The sequence below is a fragment of the Catharus ustulatus genome, chromosome 4, assembly GCF_009819885.2.
Source record: "Catharus ustulatus isolate bCatUst1 chromosome 4, bCatUst1.pri.v2, whole genome shotgun sequence".
NCBI lineage: Eukaryota > Metazoa > Chordata > Aves > Passeriformes > Turdidae > Catharus > Catharus ustulatus.
The window spans coordinates 40449834-40467800 of NC_046224.1; the positions used below are offsets into that span (position 1 = coordinate 40449834).

General features: G+C 36.1%; 1 protein-coding gene across 8 annotated transcripts in view; it reads left to right on the plus strand.

Moving 5' to 3' along the window:
• CEP83 (centrosomal protein 83) overlaps positions 1 to 17967 on the plus strand; it is a 28222-nt gene that overhangs the window by 277 nt on the left and 9978 nt on the right. For 3 of the 8 annotated variants that reach the window (XM_033058833.2, XM_033058837.2, XM_033058838.2), the window contains 12 exons: positions 3186 to 3374; positions 5419 to 5669; positions 6041 to 6191; positions 7375 to 7467; positions 7750 to 7881; positions 10322 to 10573; positions 11599 to 11730; positions 13376 to 13490; positions 14923 to 15067; positions 15199 to 15348; positions 16001 to 16076; positions 17161 to 17318. In XM_033058833.2, coding sequence (XP_032914724.1) covers positions 5521 to 5669; positions 6041 to 6191; positions 7375 to 7467; positions 7750 to 7881; positions 10322 to 10573; positions 11599 to 11730; positions 13376 to 13490; positions 14923 to 15067; positions 15199 to 15348; positions 16001 to 16076; positions 17161 to 17318 — 1553 coding nt within the window. In that variant the 5' untranslated portion in view covers positions 3186 to 3374; positions 5419 to 5520. Of the gene's footprint in view, positions 1 to 324; positions 1733 to 1781; positions 3375 to 3407; positions 3590 to 5418; positions 5670 to 6040; positions 6192 to 7374; positions 7468 to 7749; positions 7882 to 10321; positions 10574 to 11598; positions 11731 to 13375; positions 13491 to 14922; positions 15068 to 15198; positions 15349 to 16000; positions 16077 to 17160; positions 17319 to 17967 lie in introns of those variants that run through there. The other 5 variants (XM_033058834.2, XM_033058836.2, XM_042779228.1 and 2 more) reach the window with 4 other exon arrangements.

Here is a 17967-nt window from a genome sequence, read left to right on the forward strand (position 1 = left end):
GGCCCGGGCCGCTGTTCACCGCGCAGCCGGGACGGGAGAGCCCCGCGCTCCGCTGTGCCCGCCGCTCCGCCTGGGGGAACAGGGGAACAGCCCGCTGCGGCCTCTGTGGCCTGCTGCGTTCGGGATCGCCTGGCACAGTTCAGGGGCAGGAGCCTCCTCGCTGCAGGCTTTCAAGTGTTTATACGCCTGTCTGCTCCGCTTTCCACCAGCGGTCCTCAGCCACGTTCGCTGGGAGGGAAATTAGTATTTTTCTGTGCTTCTGGATGTGTCAGCCGTGTTACTTTTGTCCGTCTCACCGAGCTCCTATGTCCATAAGTCGAAAAATTAACAGTAAAAAGGTCACGATGACTTAAGCAGCTTGCTTGGTCTCTCACTCGATCTTTGTCCACATACTGTAGAGTGTATATAAAATCATGTTTCTACCTACAGGAGGTGTGGGATATGTATGTCAATGTGAAACCTATGCCCTCCCTGAACATCTCGATTTTTAAGTCAATGTGAAAGGGAAGTGATTTTTCAGAAGGGTTTTGCTATTTGTAAAAAACACCCATTTGTATGCCCGAGTAGAACTTTGAGTGAGATTTTAGTGATGGAAAGTTTATGTGTATTTGAAGGTTTCTTGCCATGAAAAAACATACGTGGCGTATGTAGACTGGCTGCTCTTGAGTACAGCCCAGTTTACTAGCTGTCGCTCCCATTCAAAATTCAATTTGATCCGTAACTGCTGTCAGTTTGACTTGGTAGTGTACGTGGCTAAAGCACAAATTTTAACCCTGAGTTAAGAGAGAACCTTGTTTGTTGTTTTTCACCTAATAAGCGGATCTGTAGTATAAGACAGAAACTGAAAGGGTAGTAACATGTGCCATGTGTAAGGATAGACACTGCAATAATATATGGCTAATTGTTGAAACTTTTACCTTGAACAGGGTTGTGGAGGGAGTGCTAGTAGCTTGCATGAGGTTGATGTCTTCTGTAATGCAGCTGTCCTACAGATATTCTCCAGTATTTCTGCACTTAGGTGCACAGAAGTGTTAAGTGTTTATTTTCCCTGGATTCTCTGCAGTAACATCTGAGCAGCGTCTAGGTTACAGAACTCTATAACACAGGTTTTCCTCTTTCTCTTTGGTTTTACTTCCCTAGTTTTTTGGGTTTTTTTAAGGTGATTGCTTCGACTGTTGTGAGTTGCTGATGACAGATCAGTAGAATATGGACTTTTAAAGTAAAATGTGTTGTGCTATCACGTTTCTCAAATTACATAGAAGGAGGTTTGGGATATTTTTTTTGTTGCACGCCTGATGTTCATGGGAAGTCTAATCTCTTATGAGTTGCATATTTTTTAAGATAAGGTTTGTTTCACTGAATTATGACTGTCTAAAATCAGGTATCTAGTCCAAGACTGTGATTTTGTGAACATCTGAGCTCTGTGTTGTGCCAGCTCTCTGCTCCTGAAAGGAGAAAGGCCCGCTCCTCCTCCTTGTCTGTTTACTTGGCTCTTTGTTCCTTTCCTCTAGTCCGTACCAGCTGCCCACTTTCACTGATGATGTCGCTTGCTGGATTTTTCCATGAGCTCTTGTGACTCACTGACCTCACAGAAAAACTATTGAGTGTCTTCTGCTTGTTTGAGTGTGTTGGCTTCTTGAGTTAAAACAGTTCATGAAGGGGTCTGATGAATGACAAACACAGGAATGGGGATAAAGAAACGAGGAGTGGAACCCTCCCGTTCCTGGTGACAGTGAGCTCTTGTGTTGGGTTACACTTCTGCATTAGTTCATTATCTGGTCTTACTGTAGAGTTTTGAGCTGGGATGAGAAGGGGGTGGTGTTTGAAGAGCTGTTTTCATGAGGCTGTGCTTTCCTTGAGTTTTTCACTCTTTCAGGCAAATAGTTCATTGTTTCAGAAGATCTTGGCTAATTCAATTAGAAAAAAAGAAAGCAAATGAAGAGGTCTGGAATTGTTACAGAAGCAGGCAGAGGAATTAGACCATGAGTTGTGTGAAGAAGCTCTTTGCCTTTCACAGTTTTTACTGAGAATTTTACTGCTTGAGCAAAACCTGGCACAAGGCTAAATTCTGTCGATTTTGTCATTGTTAGTTGTAAAATTAGATTCCTTGTATCATTTAGCTGTTTAAAACTGTTTCAAACGGGACGAATTTAAGTGTTTTAAGTGTAGCTGTGGTATGGAAAAGAGAACCATGAGTGAGTTATGTGTGACACTCATGGAAATTACCAGTATATGGTAATGCCAGTTATGGCAGGTGAACAAGAAGGAAGCCTTGGCTGTTGTAAAGAAAATGCCATAAAAATTCATATAAAGAAGAAAATCATATTGATATATTTTTCTCTAAATGCAAGTGTTCCCACTTTTAAGAGCAAAGCTTGCAGCAAAGAAAAAGTTAAAATAATATAGCTGAAAAATCTTGCAAAAGAAAAGCCTTTTCATGATGTGCAGCTATAAAGAGGAGAGATGTATAGTAGCTCATTCAGGAGTATTTCTTTAGGAGCAGAAATAATTGGAGAAGAAAGGCAAAACAAAGGTGATTCTTGGAAATGTAATTGATTTTCTTCACTTAGCTATTCTGCAGTAAGTATTGCCATTTTACCTATAGAGTGTGCACTTCCTAGGTTTCAGGGCCCTGCACCAATGCTTTTATATTTATACCTGTGGAAAATGATGTTAAGATTTCATAGTATGAATTTGGGGTGACTGATACTAGTTTGCAGTTCGGTAGCTTGATAAAATTTGGCAAGTAAATAGGTGTAGAATTAAGTTTAGATATGATGGCAAGTTGAGTTTCTTTAAAGTATGTTTTATGCTTCTCCACTTCTTGAACACATCTCCAAGAGAGAAAGAACCTCATGTTCATTTAAAGTATTTCTCAAAAATTATAGATAGTCTTTGTGTAATTTTGAAGATTATTTAAGGTCTGTTCACTGACTGTGAGCAACTACTGTTAGCCATTCACATTAGAAGAGATTCTGGTTGGTAATATACTTGAAGTATTTGTATCCCTAAATGTTGTTGGCTATTGACAGTTTACTGCCAGAAATTTTTTTGTGATGTGGGGGGAAGAACCCCAAAGCAATAAAACCTTTTTTTGCATGTGAATAGATTAAATATTACAAATTGCTCTCTGTGTTTTCGAGGAAAGAGCTGTCATGAAGTAACGAAATCTTGTCTATTTTCAGTTGTCGCCAGGAGTGCAAATCATGTCATTTGCCGCTAGATGTCCCTGCAAGCCAAAAGAGTTTTGTTTCCTTAAATACAACAGGTTTTTGCAGTCTGGAGCATTGTTTTGTCAGCTGCAATTATCTCCCTCTCTTTTTCTCCTTTCATCTTTTTAATGAAAATCTTCATGCATATGAATACGTGGCCAGGTGTGTGTCTTGCTTTGTAATTTGTGTCCTTTTTGGTGATAGCAAAAGCTGTGAAGAGAGAATATACTTCTCACCTGCAGCAGCTTGGAATGGAGAGTACAAAAGGCTGTGTTTCAGCTTATCTTTTGGCTGATGTGCTCTCAGAAAACGTAGTGTTTTCTTGGTATCTTTGCCTTTATCTCCAGCATGCCACTTCAGAAATACTACTTACTCAAGTAAGCAGCAGGATTCAGACATGACTTTTAATACTGTGTTCCTAATTCTGAGCTTTGGCTTACAGTTTGATAGTTACGTTTAGTATCTATGGTATATGAAAGCAAAGTACTATTGCCTGGTTGTTGGGGTCTTTTTGTTGTATTGGTTTGTTGGTTTGGTTTGCTCTTTTTGTTTCTGTGGGGTTTTTTGTTTGTTTTTAATAATTATCATGTTGATTCTGTTGATATGCTTTAAAATTCTGAGGGACGTGCTGCCTTGAATTTTCTCTGTGTACCAGAGCTTTCCTCTCACAGGATTTATTGTCTTTAGCATCACTGACCTGTTCTCCTCATCCAGCTGTTGGTTTAACAATTGAAAATGTCTTTATATTGAGTTTGAGAATTGCTGTTGTCCTTTGTTTCTCAACAGCCAACAAAATTCAGGGATGAAAAAGGGATTGTATTGATTAGAAGGGTCTTCAGAACCTATGTCATTAATGTTTGAAATTGGTTGTGCATTTAGGACAGGCACAGAGGAGAATGTTCTTTATTCTGATTTCTTCCTCTTCATTCTTTCAGCAAATTTGGGTAAAGCAGAAAACAAACTTGCTGTTGTTGCTCTGCCTAGACTAGTGTTATAAGTGGTAGATTTCTCTCTGACCTTTTCTCATTTAACAATGAAGGAGGAAAAAATGTGAAAGGAAGTCTTTTATTTACATTTTCTTGACATCATCATGTCTTAGTGGAATGGGTGTTTTTTTCCCATATGAAAGACAGATTTTCATCTTGCTTATAGTTCAGGGGTTTATAAAATCAAATTTTAAGTGTTTAAGATACATCCATGAAACAGTGCAGTGGTAGAAAACATGCAACTATGCATGTAAAGAAGGTGAGGTATTTGTAGCGATAGTAGAGATTTATCATTTTTTCCGATTGATTTTTACTTCAAACAAAGGTACACTTTGCACACTGCAGACACGGACTTCTTAGAAATCCGTCCAGCTGTGCAAAAAGCTAAAATGGCAGAGTAGTTGTTTTCAAAGCTTTCTAACTTCCCTAAAAGTCAGTTATGTTCCTCCCTCCCCCAGATCCTGTAAAAGTGTCAGTAGTGATCAGATTTCTAATACCTATTGCTTCAAATATCAAAAAGCACTAATAAGACATATTAGAATACTTCCTTATTTCTCAGGAGCTCTTGATTTGCAGCTTTCCTCACACCAATCTGATATCACATTTCGCAAAAGTCTTTCTGGAAGGGTCACAAAAAACCACAAGGAAGTGATTTATTTCAGGACTGAACTGTGGGAAGGTGTCTTCCAGGCTGTCCCTGACACCTTAACTCTTCTCCAGAGATGGCTTGATAGAAATTCAATAGAGAATTATCTGCTTTTCTTCCAGCTGAAATACTGGTGTATTGATTAATACAACCTGTAGGATAGTGTGACAGACTTTCACTGTAATAAGGAGTAAGAAAAGCTGTGTGTCTGCTGTCTGTGACCTCTGCTTGAACTCTGATTAAAAAGGCATGATTAGGGCATCATAGTTGGAGTCTCAGTGTATAGCATAAGTAAAAAGTAGCATTTCATGCAATCTTTCAGATAATAGTGCGTGTTCTTATTTTGTATTGATTCACATGACCTTCATATTTAAGTGTATCCTATGGCCTGGAAGGGTTATTACTTCTCAGGGCAGGCTGCATGAACAGAGAAGCGTTGCACTTTGAGTAAAGGTTTCTAACCTGTGTTACAGCAGAACCAGGATTCTTCCGTACTTAAAGCAAAAGCAGTGTGTGAAACCTTTGAACTGTGAATGTACTTGAATACTAATTATATGTCCTTGTATTTCTTCAGGTGTCTTGATTTTCTGAGATGTCACAGGAAGGAGTGGATGGTCTTGTAAATTAGTTATACATTAATCTTTTCTTCATACTCATCGTGAACAGTCATCATAAAATGGATGGCTTGGGCAACCTCCTTCCTCCTGTGGGTGAAAATGGTGATGCAGCTAATTCACAAGAAATACTAAAACTTTTGATGGATGAAAAAATGCGAAGCGAACACCATAAAGCAAATTATCAAACTCTAAGGGCAGAACATTTAAGGTACATCAATTTAAACAAGTTTCTTTCTGTGAGTTGTTAAAAGGTGAAGCTAAATTTGGATTGGATTGGTTGGAAGGGATTTATTTTGGGATTTGTGTGACGTGTGTTAGCTATTTCTGTGTGTAAGGACAGATTTTAGTGTTCTTTGTATTAGAAAATAAACAATTCAAAGTACCTTAAGACATTGCAAATGATATTTCTGCAGTACTTTTTATGCTTGTAAGTATGGGATAACTTTTCAGTATATTACAGGAAGAGGATATTAATAGCTTCATTCTTATTTGGTGTTTGGATGTTTGCTTCTATGTATATTATGAGCTTTAAGGTCTAATTTTACAAGTTGAATATAAAGTATGTATTTTATCTTCCAGATTACAAGAGGATTATACCAAATCACAAGATGAACTGAAACGCTTGTTAGTTGAAAAACAGACTGTACATGACAAATTTCAGCATCTTCTTGCTGACTTTCAAGAGCAGTTGCTGGCTAAAACACAAGAGCTGGAACAAGTGAAGCTGCAGGTGAGATAATTTACTGGAAGGACTTAGTATGTATTTTTATCCTGTAGTAGGGCCATGCATATTTTTCTGTTAATGCAGCATGCATATATCCAGCTTGGATATATTTCAGATGTCTTGAAATTCACCCAATACAAGTAATGGCTCTTCTCTAGAGTGATTATGGGTTGAAATTACTGTTTCCTTGTTTAACTGAATCATCCAAATCCTGTTGTTAGGTGCTGTGTGAGACTCTCAGTCTCCATCTGTGCATGCTTTGCTGGTAAGGGGAGAATCATCTACCTTGGAGGGTAACTGAGGTGCCTAAACCTGTTAGAATAAGTGACTAGAAAAATAGATATTTGTTTCTTTTCGTGATGACAGCTTTCTTCATTCTTAAAAAATCCCAAACTGAAATCAAACAAAAAAACCTCCTCAATATTTAATATAACTTGGGTGACACTCTATGCAGCTGCTTGTTTCCTTATGCAGGGCATGTTCTTAGGAAACAAATATAATCTCTAACCAAAGGATCCCAGACTCTGAATGGAGAAGATGTGCTGCAGTACCATAACTAAAACTAGTTTCCAGGGACTTCAGGGTATAGATAAGTGAAAGAAAAGTAGAGTAAATAAGAATGTGTCACAGTTGTGGATGAAATTTTTTGTTTTAAATTGTGTTTCTTGGTAGATAGTTTGCTATGTGAACCATATCAAGAAATTTTAACAAAATACCATACAGACTGGAACTTAAGGCAAGGAGTTTTTACTGATGTTTTTTTTTCATTCAAACCACTACCCATGTATCCAATGGAGAACACTGGTGTGCTTTGCAAATAATTGTTTGGTGTTGCTCATTTTGATTTTATTGGGTTGGTTCACTTACTGTTTAAGTTAGACACTAATTCTTTGCTTTTCCTTGCCCCATCCCCCACAAAGGATTTAAATCTCTTGGCAATTCAGCCTGAAATTGTGTTGCTTCTACTGATAAATGCTGACATTCCAAATGCTTCTGACATCTTCCCAGAATATTTTTAGTTCACCAATATGTTTTTTTGCTTCTGTAACTATTGAAATTTCTTTAGAAAAACATAGAAAATTAAGTAGATTTCCTAACATCATATTTGAAATACTACCTGGCTATATGACCTACCACAGTGTAAATAACTGAATATGACTAATTATTTGTGATACTTTTCTGTTTTAAGGTGCTAACTCCTCAAAATTTAGAACGGTTAAAAGCAAAAATCTATGAGGAAATGATGTCTCCAATGAGAGAGCGTTATCAGAAGCTAGAAAATGTAAGTCATAAATATTGAAATTTTATTTCATTTAGAGTAGTGATCGCTGCTTTGTAGTTGTACTTAAAACCTTAGGAATTTAAAGCTAAAAGGGGAGCAAAGTATGACATTATTTGTCTGGTACTGTTGTCCCAAGCAGGGAAGGTTGAAATCATGGAAGAGGGAGGAGGCAGCATTCAGTTAATCAAAGATAATTTATGAAACAATAGGAACATTGTTTTATGGACATTTAAAGAAAATGAATTTGAAAACTTTTAATTGATTTTTTTTGGTCTAACTTAGGAAGTAGAAAAATACAGAACACTATATAACAAACTTCGCTATGACCATACCTTTCTGAAATCAGAATTTGAGCATCAAAAGGAAGAACATGCACATATTTTAGAAGAGAAGAAGATAAAATATGAGGCTGAGGTACGTGGAATATTATAGTAGCTTAGAAAATATCTCTGACAAAGATGCTTGAACAGTGTGGAACTGTTGGTACTTGAAAGGTTGTCAGTTTGACTCCATTCCATGTTTGTTTCTATTCTCTTAATTCGCAAAACACTTCTGTGACTTAGCCTAAGGCTGCCTCTGTAATTTGTTCAGTGGTGGGTTGCAATATTATTTGTGCTATTAAAAGCAAAAATAACTTGCTTTCTGGTAAATGACTGCCAGTACATTTGCTTAATGCTGGTTTTAATCACATTTGTGATGGAATTCATGACGTGATGCTAATTAGAAATTAATAAATTATCTGGGTAGCCAAATTAAGTTTAGAATTCAAATTACTTATGTGGCAACTTATTGAGGAAGATATTGTTAATAGCAGATAAGTGCACATTTTGCAATGTACCTGTCATGATCATAGTTTTGATCATGATGATGATAATCAAAAGGATACTGAAAACTTTGGTAACTTTATTTCAATTGTATTAGCTCTTGAAGAAACCATTCATTCATTTATTTGGACTTTCAAAAGTATATATAGCTAAATAAATTGCCAGCTTATTTACGTTTTAAATATATACAGCATTGTAAATGAGCTGCAGATGTTATTTGCATATCCATTTGAGTATTTGTCTGGAAGCATATATTCTAAGATGCCAGATTTGAATGTATTACTCCAAACATCAGACACAAATCAAAGCAATCATCACTTCCAAAATCAATCCAAGTTTGCAAATGCAGTGCATTAAAAACAGAACAGTTGTCCTTTCTGGAGCTAAACCCACATGCTGCTTTACAGCCTGCCTCTCTCATGGGCTTGTTGAGTTTTTCCTAGTCCTACAGCTAATTAGCACACTTAGACAGAATGAAACTACCTTGAGCCCAGGGCACAGTGTGATCTGGTTTCTCTCAAAGGCTTTTCAACATTCCATGTCATCAAGGAGGCTATAAAAACATCCTAACTCTTAAATGATGGCTTGGGCATATCATGCAATTAAATCTTCTCATAAAAGGCATTTGGAGGGCTTTTGCTGCAGAAATCAGGTTTGTGGAGAACACTGGTGAAACTTTTAAAAGGACTGTTGCAGATCAGAGTTTGGACTAATCTCCAAATATGGAGAGAATTCTTACACAACTTTTTCACTCTTTTGCCCCCACTATTATATTCAGCCCATGTAACTTATTTTGAAATATAACAATCTATGTGTTTATGGGTTTGTTAATTACAGTCTCCATATTGGTTTGTAACTTTTGTACTCACTTGTAAGAGAGAATTGAGGTTGTTGTTATTGAGTTTTTGGTTTGGCTTTCTTGGGTGTTTGTTGTGGGGGTTTGTTTGTTTGTTTGAGTTTTTTTTAATTTGTTTTTTTGTTTTGTTTATTGTCTGTCAGGGCCCAGTCATGTTGGCTGTCTGGAGTTATTAGCAGATTTGAGTTCTGTTGTAATAATAAAATAGTGGAATCATATGGTATGTTGGAAGAGACTTTCTAATCCAAAATCCTACTTAAAATATTGAAATGTAATGAGATCAGGTTACTCAGGTCCGTGTCCAACCAAGTCTTGAACGTCTGCAAGGGTGTGGATTCCATAATTTTTCTGGCCAGACTCTTTCAGTATTTAACCATCTTCATGGTAAACTTTTTTAATAATACATAATTGGAACTTCACGTGTTTCAAATTGTGCCTGTTGCCTCTCTTCCCATCACTGCACATCTTCTCTTCTCCGAGCTGAGGCTGAGTTCTCTCAGCTTCTCCTTGTATGTCATGTTCCTCAACCCTCTGAACACCTTAGTGGCCATCTGGACTTGACACAAACTCCAGATACACCTTTACCTGTACTGGAAGGGGGACAAAGGATCACTTCCCTCGATCTGCTAGTTATTCTTCTGCCAATCTGCCAGGATTGAATTGGGTGCTCTGCTGACTAATGTTTAGCTTATTGTCCACTAGGACCCCCAGATCTCTCCATGGAGATGCTTCCTTGACAGCTGCTATGGGACTGTACTGTTGCATTGGATTACTCCATCTCACATGCATGACTTGCTCTTCTTGTTGAAGAGGACCCAGTTCTGTCCATTCCTTCAGCTTGTCCAGATTCTTCTGGATAGCAGTTCTGCCTTCCAACAGATTGACCATTTCTGCCCAGTTTGGTGTTACACTCAAGTTTGCTGAAAGTGACTCCGTGCCATCATCCAGCTTGCTAATGAGGACATCAAACAGTATTGCAGTCTGTAGTGTTCTCAAAAAGACCACAATATTAACAGGCATTTAGGTAGTCTTGCTTTGAATTTCCTACTCTAAGCAAATGAATGTTTAAATGTCCACTGCTGCTCTTTTCTGAATTATTAACTGCTGTTAATTGTTGCTGCCTGACACCTACCCAATGTAAGAACTTTTTATTTTTCTGATTAACAACTATTAGATTACAAGACTGGATAAAGATAAGGAAGAACTCCATAATCAGCTGCTTAGCATTGATCCAACCAGGGACAGTAAACGTGTGGAGGCACTTTCTAGAGAAAAGGCACAACTGTGTCAGAAATTAAAAGCCTTAGAAGCAGAAGTAGAAGAACTAAGAGCAGAAAGACACAACTGTGTTGTGCAAGCAGAAAATGTTCAAAGAGTACAAGCACGACAGTTAGCTGAGATGCAGACCATGATGCGGTCTCTAGAGGTAAGACTTTCTTTTATTATTTTGCCTCCCTGTTCAGTGTAGGAAGCATAACACTTGGTCTAACACAACTGTCACTGAAATCACTGATAATTTTGCCACTGACTCCACAATTTGAATTTGTACATTTCAGATTTAAAATCAAATTGTAGTTGACTGGGAGTCATGCACTGCCAGTTCAACTTTGGAAAGTCTCTCTACTGAGAGATTCTGCTGAATTATCTTCTTTCCAAACAAGCGAGTCATATCTGTATTTGTAGCCAGTAAGAAGGTCATATCAACACTTGCCACTTAGTTGAAGTTAGAAACAAATATGTTAATAATCTGCTGCAGTAAATTCTTTATTGTTTTCAAAAATGTCACATGATGCTCCTCTCTTTGATCCTTTCCTCATCTCTCATCTTTTTTGCTTACCTATGCCTCTTCTTTTTCCAACACATTACTGCAGTTGTTTAGTACTTGGCTGTTGCTTCTTAGACAGCTTTAAAGAGAGCCCTGCCAAATATAGAAGTGTTCAGAAAAACAAAGGTGAAATCATATATTAGATTACCTTTTTGATATTCAGTAAAGATCAGGGTCTTGTCTTGTAAAGATCAGAATCTATAATACAGTAATTGCATTTTATTTCTTCTCCAGGATGTTAATTGTTCCATCAGTATAACCGCATAGGCCAACATATTACACCTTTTTGAGCACCATTTGTAGTTACACTGTTTACAGCCCAGTAATTTACTGGTAAGCACACTTGCTGCCTCCTAACCAAGTCAGAATGCCACCACACCTTATCAAGGAGGATTGAAAATGGGAGTGATTCTGTGTAGGAAGTGTTAGTAAAAATTGTTGTGACTTCTGAGTAAAGTTCAAGATCCTTGTTGTATTCGAATACATGGTTGAACAAAGATGAGTATTTATGTATTATATTATAATGACTCAGTAGTAGCTGAAAGCCCAGATCAATCAAACATTTCAAATTAGTAACAAGAGGCAACCCATCTCCAAGAATCTTAAAAATACTTCCTTCATTCAAGGCAGAAAAGAAGTCTGCTGAACTACAGATTGATCGAATTGAGAAAGAACTGCAGACAAGTCATGAGCAAAACATTCTCTTAACTAACAAACTTCACAAATCTGAACGAGAAGTCAGCTCCTTAGCTGCTCAAGTAAGTGCTTTTATGGTATCTGAAACACATTTTTTCACATCCTGTTAGGTTTTTCTGCTTATATTTTACACTAAGAATAAAGTAATAACATCTTCTGCTGCGACTTAAAATAGGTCTGAAATTTTCCCCTCAGTTTCAATTGAAAGACAAAGAATATGTGACTTTACAGGAGAAATGTCATACCTAGAAGTATCTCTAGAGATTGAGGTTATGTTCTTATTATTCCATTTCTAGATATTTTTCCTGTATGTTTTTAATGGTCATGAAAAGTAATCTTCCTTACTTTTTTTTCTTCTTCTTTTTTTTTTTTTTTTAATGGAACTATGGCTTCTGGAGATCTTAAGTGTCCTCTGAATGGGCTGTGTTAGCTACTGGAAGTAAGCTGCATTGGAGTTACTTGTGGAGACTTAGGTTATATTAGAAGTAGGGTAATCATGTTAGCATAGTGACTTTTTCTTGGGCTAATGTAAGCACAGCTTGTACAGAAAAAATTCAGTACAGAATTATATCACAGCATTTTAAGTTGACCATTGTCTTAAAACATATTTGAGTAACTTTGTTGAGTTGGCACCAGATCTTAGAGGTTTTGTTCTATGTTTATACTCTTTTTCTTTTCCTTTTTTTTTTTTTTTGAGATCTTTTTACAGTGCTTATTTATGAGTGCAAAGTATTAAATTTTGGTCATTAATTTAAAAAAGGTCTGATTGACCATAGGAATAAGGTATAGCTATACCACTATTTAAAGCCTCTTTGTATAATATGCCGTACTTGGCTCCCATGAATGCTAAATAGGAGGGAAAATCTGTTAAACAGTTTTCAGTTGTCTCCCAGAATACATAGAAGATTGTTATAGTCTTTATTTTTTGTATCAACTGGTCTTCTCTGCTCCCCTCCAGAAGCAGGACAAAATAAATGTTCCAATGATGTTTCTGAAGGGGAGGAAAATAAGAGGCTTTACTAGACTAACCTCCACCTGCTTCTGCTCCCACTCAGACCTATTCCTGAGCACAGGTGCATGTGTTTGTCTTCTGGATTTTCTGCCTTAAAAAAAGCCACCTTAAATCATTTCAAGTTGTCCTGAATTGCTATCAACTTAATATATAAGCAACTAAATCTTCCATGTAGTTACTTAATAAGCTACTGTGTCATTCTTAACCTTTTGCCACTTGTATATGCTAGCAGGTTGTAATTACATTTGTCACTGTGAGTGGATTTTCATTATAAGTGCTTTCCTCCAGATATTTAATTCGCATTGACCGTGTAATTACGGCGTTCAAATGCCTAAACTATAGAAAGTTTCATGCAAGCAGTAATTTTCTTTGATTTGATGTTCTTAAAGCTCCTACTTTTATGAGGCCATTTGATGTGTCTGTAGAGCAGTATTATATTTAAAATGCACTTTAAAACTATGAAGACCTGGATTTTGGCAAAGTAATGTAATGTAGCACTCCAGGAGTAAGTAGTTATCAAATTGAAATTACTTGGTGAAGCAGTTGATATCTTGGCTTTGGACATCACTGTTTTGATTTGCTTAGGGAGATCAAATTTGTTTTAGCTTGACTCTGAGGTATCTTTAGTCAAAAGTGAAATAAATATATATAAATTTATTATAGTTAATTTGATATTGGTTTGTACTAATTCATAGGTAAAAGAACTTAAACATTCACACAAGTTGGAAGTAACAAATGTCAAACTGGAGGCAGCAAGAACAAAGAGTGAAATAGAAAGAGAGATAAACAAGATTCAAAGTGAAATGGATGGTAAAGCATGAAATTATTTTGTAATTATTTCATCTGTTTAATTCTAGTTAGAATAATACAATTATTTTCTTCTCTGAATGCTCCCCAGCAGCCTTCACCTTCTAGGTCATAGATCTAACAATTCGTTTGGTATTTGAAATAATTATGTTGTTTCACTTGCTCTACTAGGGAAAGAACAATTGAGAGTAGTTTTTCATTTATGTAAATTACTGCATTTGTGACTCAACTTGAGCATAATCTGTTTCAAATTATATACTTCATATGGTTATTTTTTTTCTATTATTGCTAAATTCTGAGTCTTTCGTATTCTGCTTATCGTTTCTGCGTATCATGCCACAAAGCTTCAGTGGTTGGGTTTGTTTTTGATTCTGTGTCTTTGGAATTGATACCAATTCCATAAGGCTGCCACATGAAACAAAATACAGCACCTAGCTCGTTCTTTGAAGGAAATAGGCATTGCTCTAAAATACCTGATGCAGCTGAGTATGTAGGCAACTTGAAACAGCTTTCCAGAGTGAAAAAGGCCAAAACTTTCTAGTACTAGTTGTGTTTAAATCACTACACAGCTTTAAAGAGAACTGTCCTCACTGATTGATCATAGCCTCAAAATAATACCTTTGTCTTCCTGAAATAATTTTGTTCACTTGCTTTAACATTAAGTTTACTAAGAGCAATGAAAAAGTGGTATTTTCTGTATTGAGAATATCCTTACAATGTATTGCAAACTAAAAATGTTGGGCCCTATGAAATATGAAACTGAATATAGACAACATTCAAGTTAACTTGAACTTACTGTGGAGTTCCATTTGCATCACAGTACTAGCTAAATAACCAAGAGTCACTGTTAGAGCATGTTGACTTATTTGCCAGTGAACACAGGTGTCAGTCACAAAATTTTTGTTTGTATCATTTGTCCCTGCCTATAGAGTCATAGTTTTAGAAATGCCTCATTTGGTAATACAGGTGGATTAAAATGTGAGATTTGTTGGAGCCCAGTTACTGGTTTCATTGATAACCAGTTAGTGTTTACTGTAAACTTTTCCAGAAGATGAAAATTTTCTTGCTTGACCTTTACATAGCTATTGTGGAACACTTTTTAAAATCAGACACAAGTGCTTTGTATAAATTGCTCTAGAGTTTGAATCTGGAATAATATCAACTGTTTAATTACTTTATTAAAGTAAGAAACTCTTGTAGACAATCATTCCAGTGGAATGGTTATGTTTCAAAAGTCTTGGAAATATAACTGTTATACTAAGAAAGGTCTCTTCTGGTTTTCTTGTTTTGTTTTTTTCCCCTTCCCCCATTCATTTGGTCATTTAAATTGAGATTTTTAGTTCCCTTTTGTGAATTTATAAAGTTACTTGAATATGAGATCCTAGCAGGTTCTTATCAATAATGACATGTTTACCTTTTTTAATATATAATGCAGGACTGCTGTCTGACAAGGAAATTCTTACTGCAGCTGTTGAACGTCATAAAGTGCTTTTAGTAGAAAAGGATCGGGAGCTAATTCGTAAAGTGCAAGCTGCCAAAGAAGAAGTTTTTGACAATATTGCAACCTTACAGAATGAAAAGTATGTCTATTGGTTTCCTCCTCAGCTTCTAAAAGAGGACTGTTTTGTGTTACTTTTAAAAATGTCACTCTTAACCAAACACTTCTGGCATTTTGTAATGATTCTTGTGTGCATGTTGAATAATGTCTTAGGTTAGAACTCGAGAACAGATTAGCTGATCTAGAAAAGATGAAACTGGAACAAGATTCTTGGAGACAATCTGAAAAGGATCAGTATGAAGAAAAACTACGTGCTGTGCAGATGGCAGAAGAATCTAGCAAAAAGGAACTTCAGCGTTTGCGGTAGTGTGGCTTTTCTAATCTTAGCACAAATTTCTTTTTCCCCCCTTAATGTCTTTATAGTAGACAGTATAAAAGCTTACTATTCATAGATACAAAAATCTTCATTATGAAATGTTCATTATAGTAGATTAAACAAAATTATCTTTTGCATTATGTAAAAAAGAGTGCAGAATTAAAAATGAACTGTTGGAAAAGATAACACTTTTTATCCGAATCTTTAAGCGTTTTTTTCAATGACTGTTTTTGAAGTAATAATTTGGCAATACACGTTTGATAAAACTGGTTCAGTGCTGGCTGCTGGCATAGCCCCAGTGTTAGAGTAAACCATTTCTCCTTGTACAATGGCACTACAGCAGCAATTGGCAAGCTGAGATCCTAATATGATGTCTCCGAGTTGGTCATTATGGTTGGGAGTTTACTTAGCTTACTCTAGTTTTAGTATGAAGGTCAGCATGATAAAATGAATCATACTCCAAAAGTCTTATTCCTATGTGAATTCTAAGAATGAATAGAAATATATTTTAAATACTTTTTTTGTTAACTATTTATCAACCTTTCAGATAATGCTATTTATTTGTCAGGCTGATTTGTCCTAATTTATAGCATCTGTATTTTGGTTAAATAAAAATAAGGATGTCTTACACAATTTTAGATTAAAAATTCAACAGCAAGCTATGCAGACAGCAGAGCTGGAAGAAAAGAAATGTGAAAATGCGAATCTTAAACAGGTAAGGTTTTATTGCATTGTAATGTTTCATAGAGAAACACATTTTTTCCTGTAGTTACCACGTCCTACATTTTAAGATTAGATTGAATTTTTAATTTTTTTTTCCCCCCACTGAGGGACAAAACATGTACTTCAGATATTTAAAGGAGAAGTGTTCAGAAATCAGTTGTGCTTTCCTGGACTTCTATAAATGGATTACAGCTTTTTGCTTTATGTGTTTTGTGGGTACCAGAAATTTCAAAGCTGAATGTTTATAGACTGGTATATTGAATATGGTTATGCACTATTTAACTGGAGATTCAGTTGCCATGGAGACTTATAAATTGTTTCTAGGTAATGCTTTGCATTTACACTGCATCTCTCATCTGAGGTTCTTCAAGTGTTTAACAGATGTTTCGTAAATGAACAAACTAGTGTAAAGAGATATATTTCTATTGCAGAGTCAATTGATGGCAGTGTTGAAAAATCAAACCTATTTTTTTAACTCATGCTTGCCTGTGATGTTTTTTAGTAGATAATAACAATAGCTATGCATCAAAGTATTCTGCAAGCTGTGTACTTGAAGTTCAAGACAATTATTTTTTTCTCCAGAAATTGAGAGATCTAAGTGTCCATATGGGGGAAAGAAAAGGAAAGGGAAATGATCATTTCTATATGCTGGCTGCAGAGATTGGACTTTTCAGTGCCTTCTTGTTCTGTGAACTGATTGGTACAGTCAGTGATGGCTGTAACACATGGTGTTGTATTATGAGATAGAAGAGCCTGGATAGCTCCACAGCTCTGCTACTAAGTATTTCATGGTCAGCTGAAGCGTTGGATTTCTGAAGTTCTGGGGGACACTTCAGTGATAGAAAAGTCCTGCCTTTCTCATTTTAACTACAACAGAAACCCTTTGTCTCATAGTGGTTTACTGTAAAGCTTCTGGAGAAACTGTTGAGTAAAGAGAAAAGAAACAAATAAAAAAGGCTAATGAAAAGCTAAAGCTAGTTGGTGTCTCCATTTTGCATTGTCTCCAGCATCTCAAAATCAACTGTTGGTTATTTGCATACCTTCTGAAATGGAAAAAATATTTTTTGTTTTGGTAGCAAATAAATGATATCCAACTCCAGCTTGCCTCACTTTCTCAATCAGAAAATGATTTGGTGGAATCTAATCAGAAGTTGAAGGAAATAATAGAGAGATTGAAACAAGAATGTCAACATGCAAGGACTCAGGCAGAGAAAGCTCAGCTGGAAACAGAGAAGTAATATTTTTCTTTTGGCTTTATTTTCATACTGCTTGTGATCTCACGAGGATTACTTAACTGTGGATTGTAGATTCTGAATAAAGTCAAAGTTAAAATGAACAGGAAATATTTGACAGTTGTAAAAAATGACTGAACGTTCTGTGGAGTAGTATGTATGAAAGCTTTCCTCATGTCAGCTTTAAAAACAGGAGTTTGTTTTCGTTCTATTCAACTGTTAAAATTAATTATTGATTAGTGAGATACACTACTGGCATAAAATGAAATTCTACTTATACTGAAGTGAGTGTTGAACTTCTATAGGTATAAATGGATCTAGAGTTGCAGACAGTTCTTTAAAGAGAGTTCAAGATGTATGGGTGAAAAGAGCATTCAAGCATTGTATTATACATGGGAAGGTTCCATGGTCCCAGTAGGTATATGAGTGAATACTTCTTCCCCTTTCCTACTAGCTACTTTTAGCAGATATGAGGTAAGTAAAAGCTTATAGAATATCTTCTAGTTCCTCTCATCAAAATTAAAAATCATCACTTCCCTTTTTTTGCACAAGTTTGACTGCATACCATCAAAGTATGACAATAAATGATGAAGGAAGCCAAATTTTATTCAGATTCCATGTAGAAATGAACACTTTCCTGGAATTTAAAGA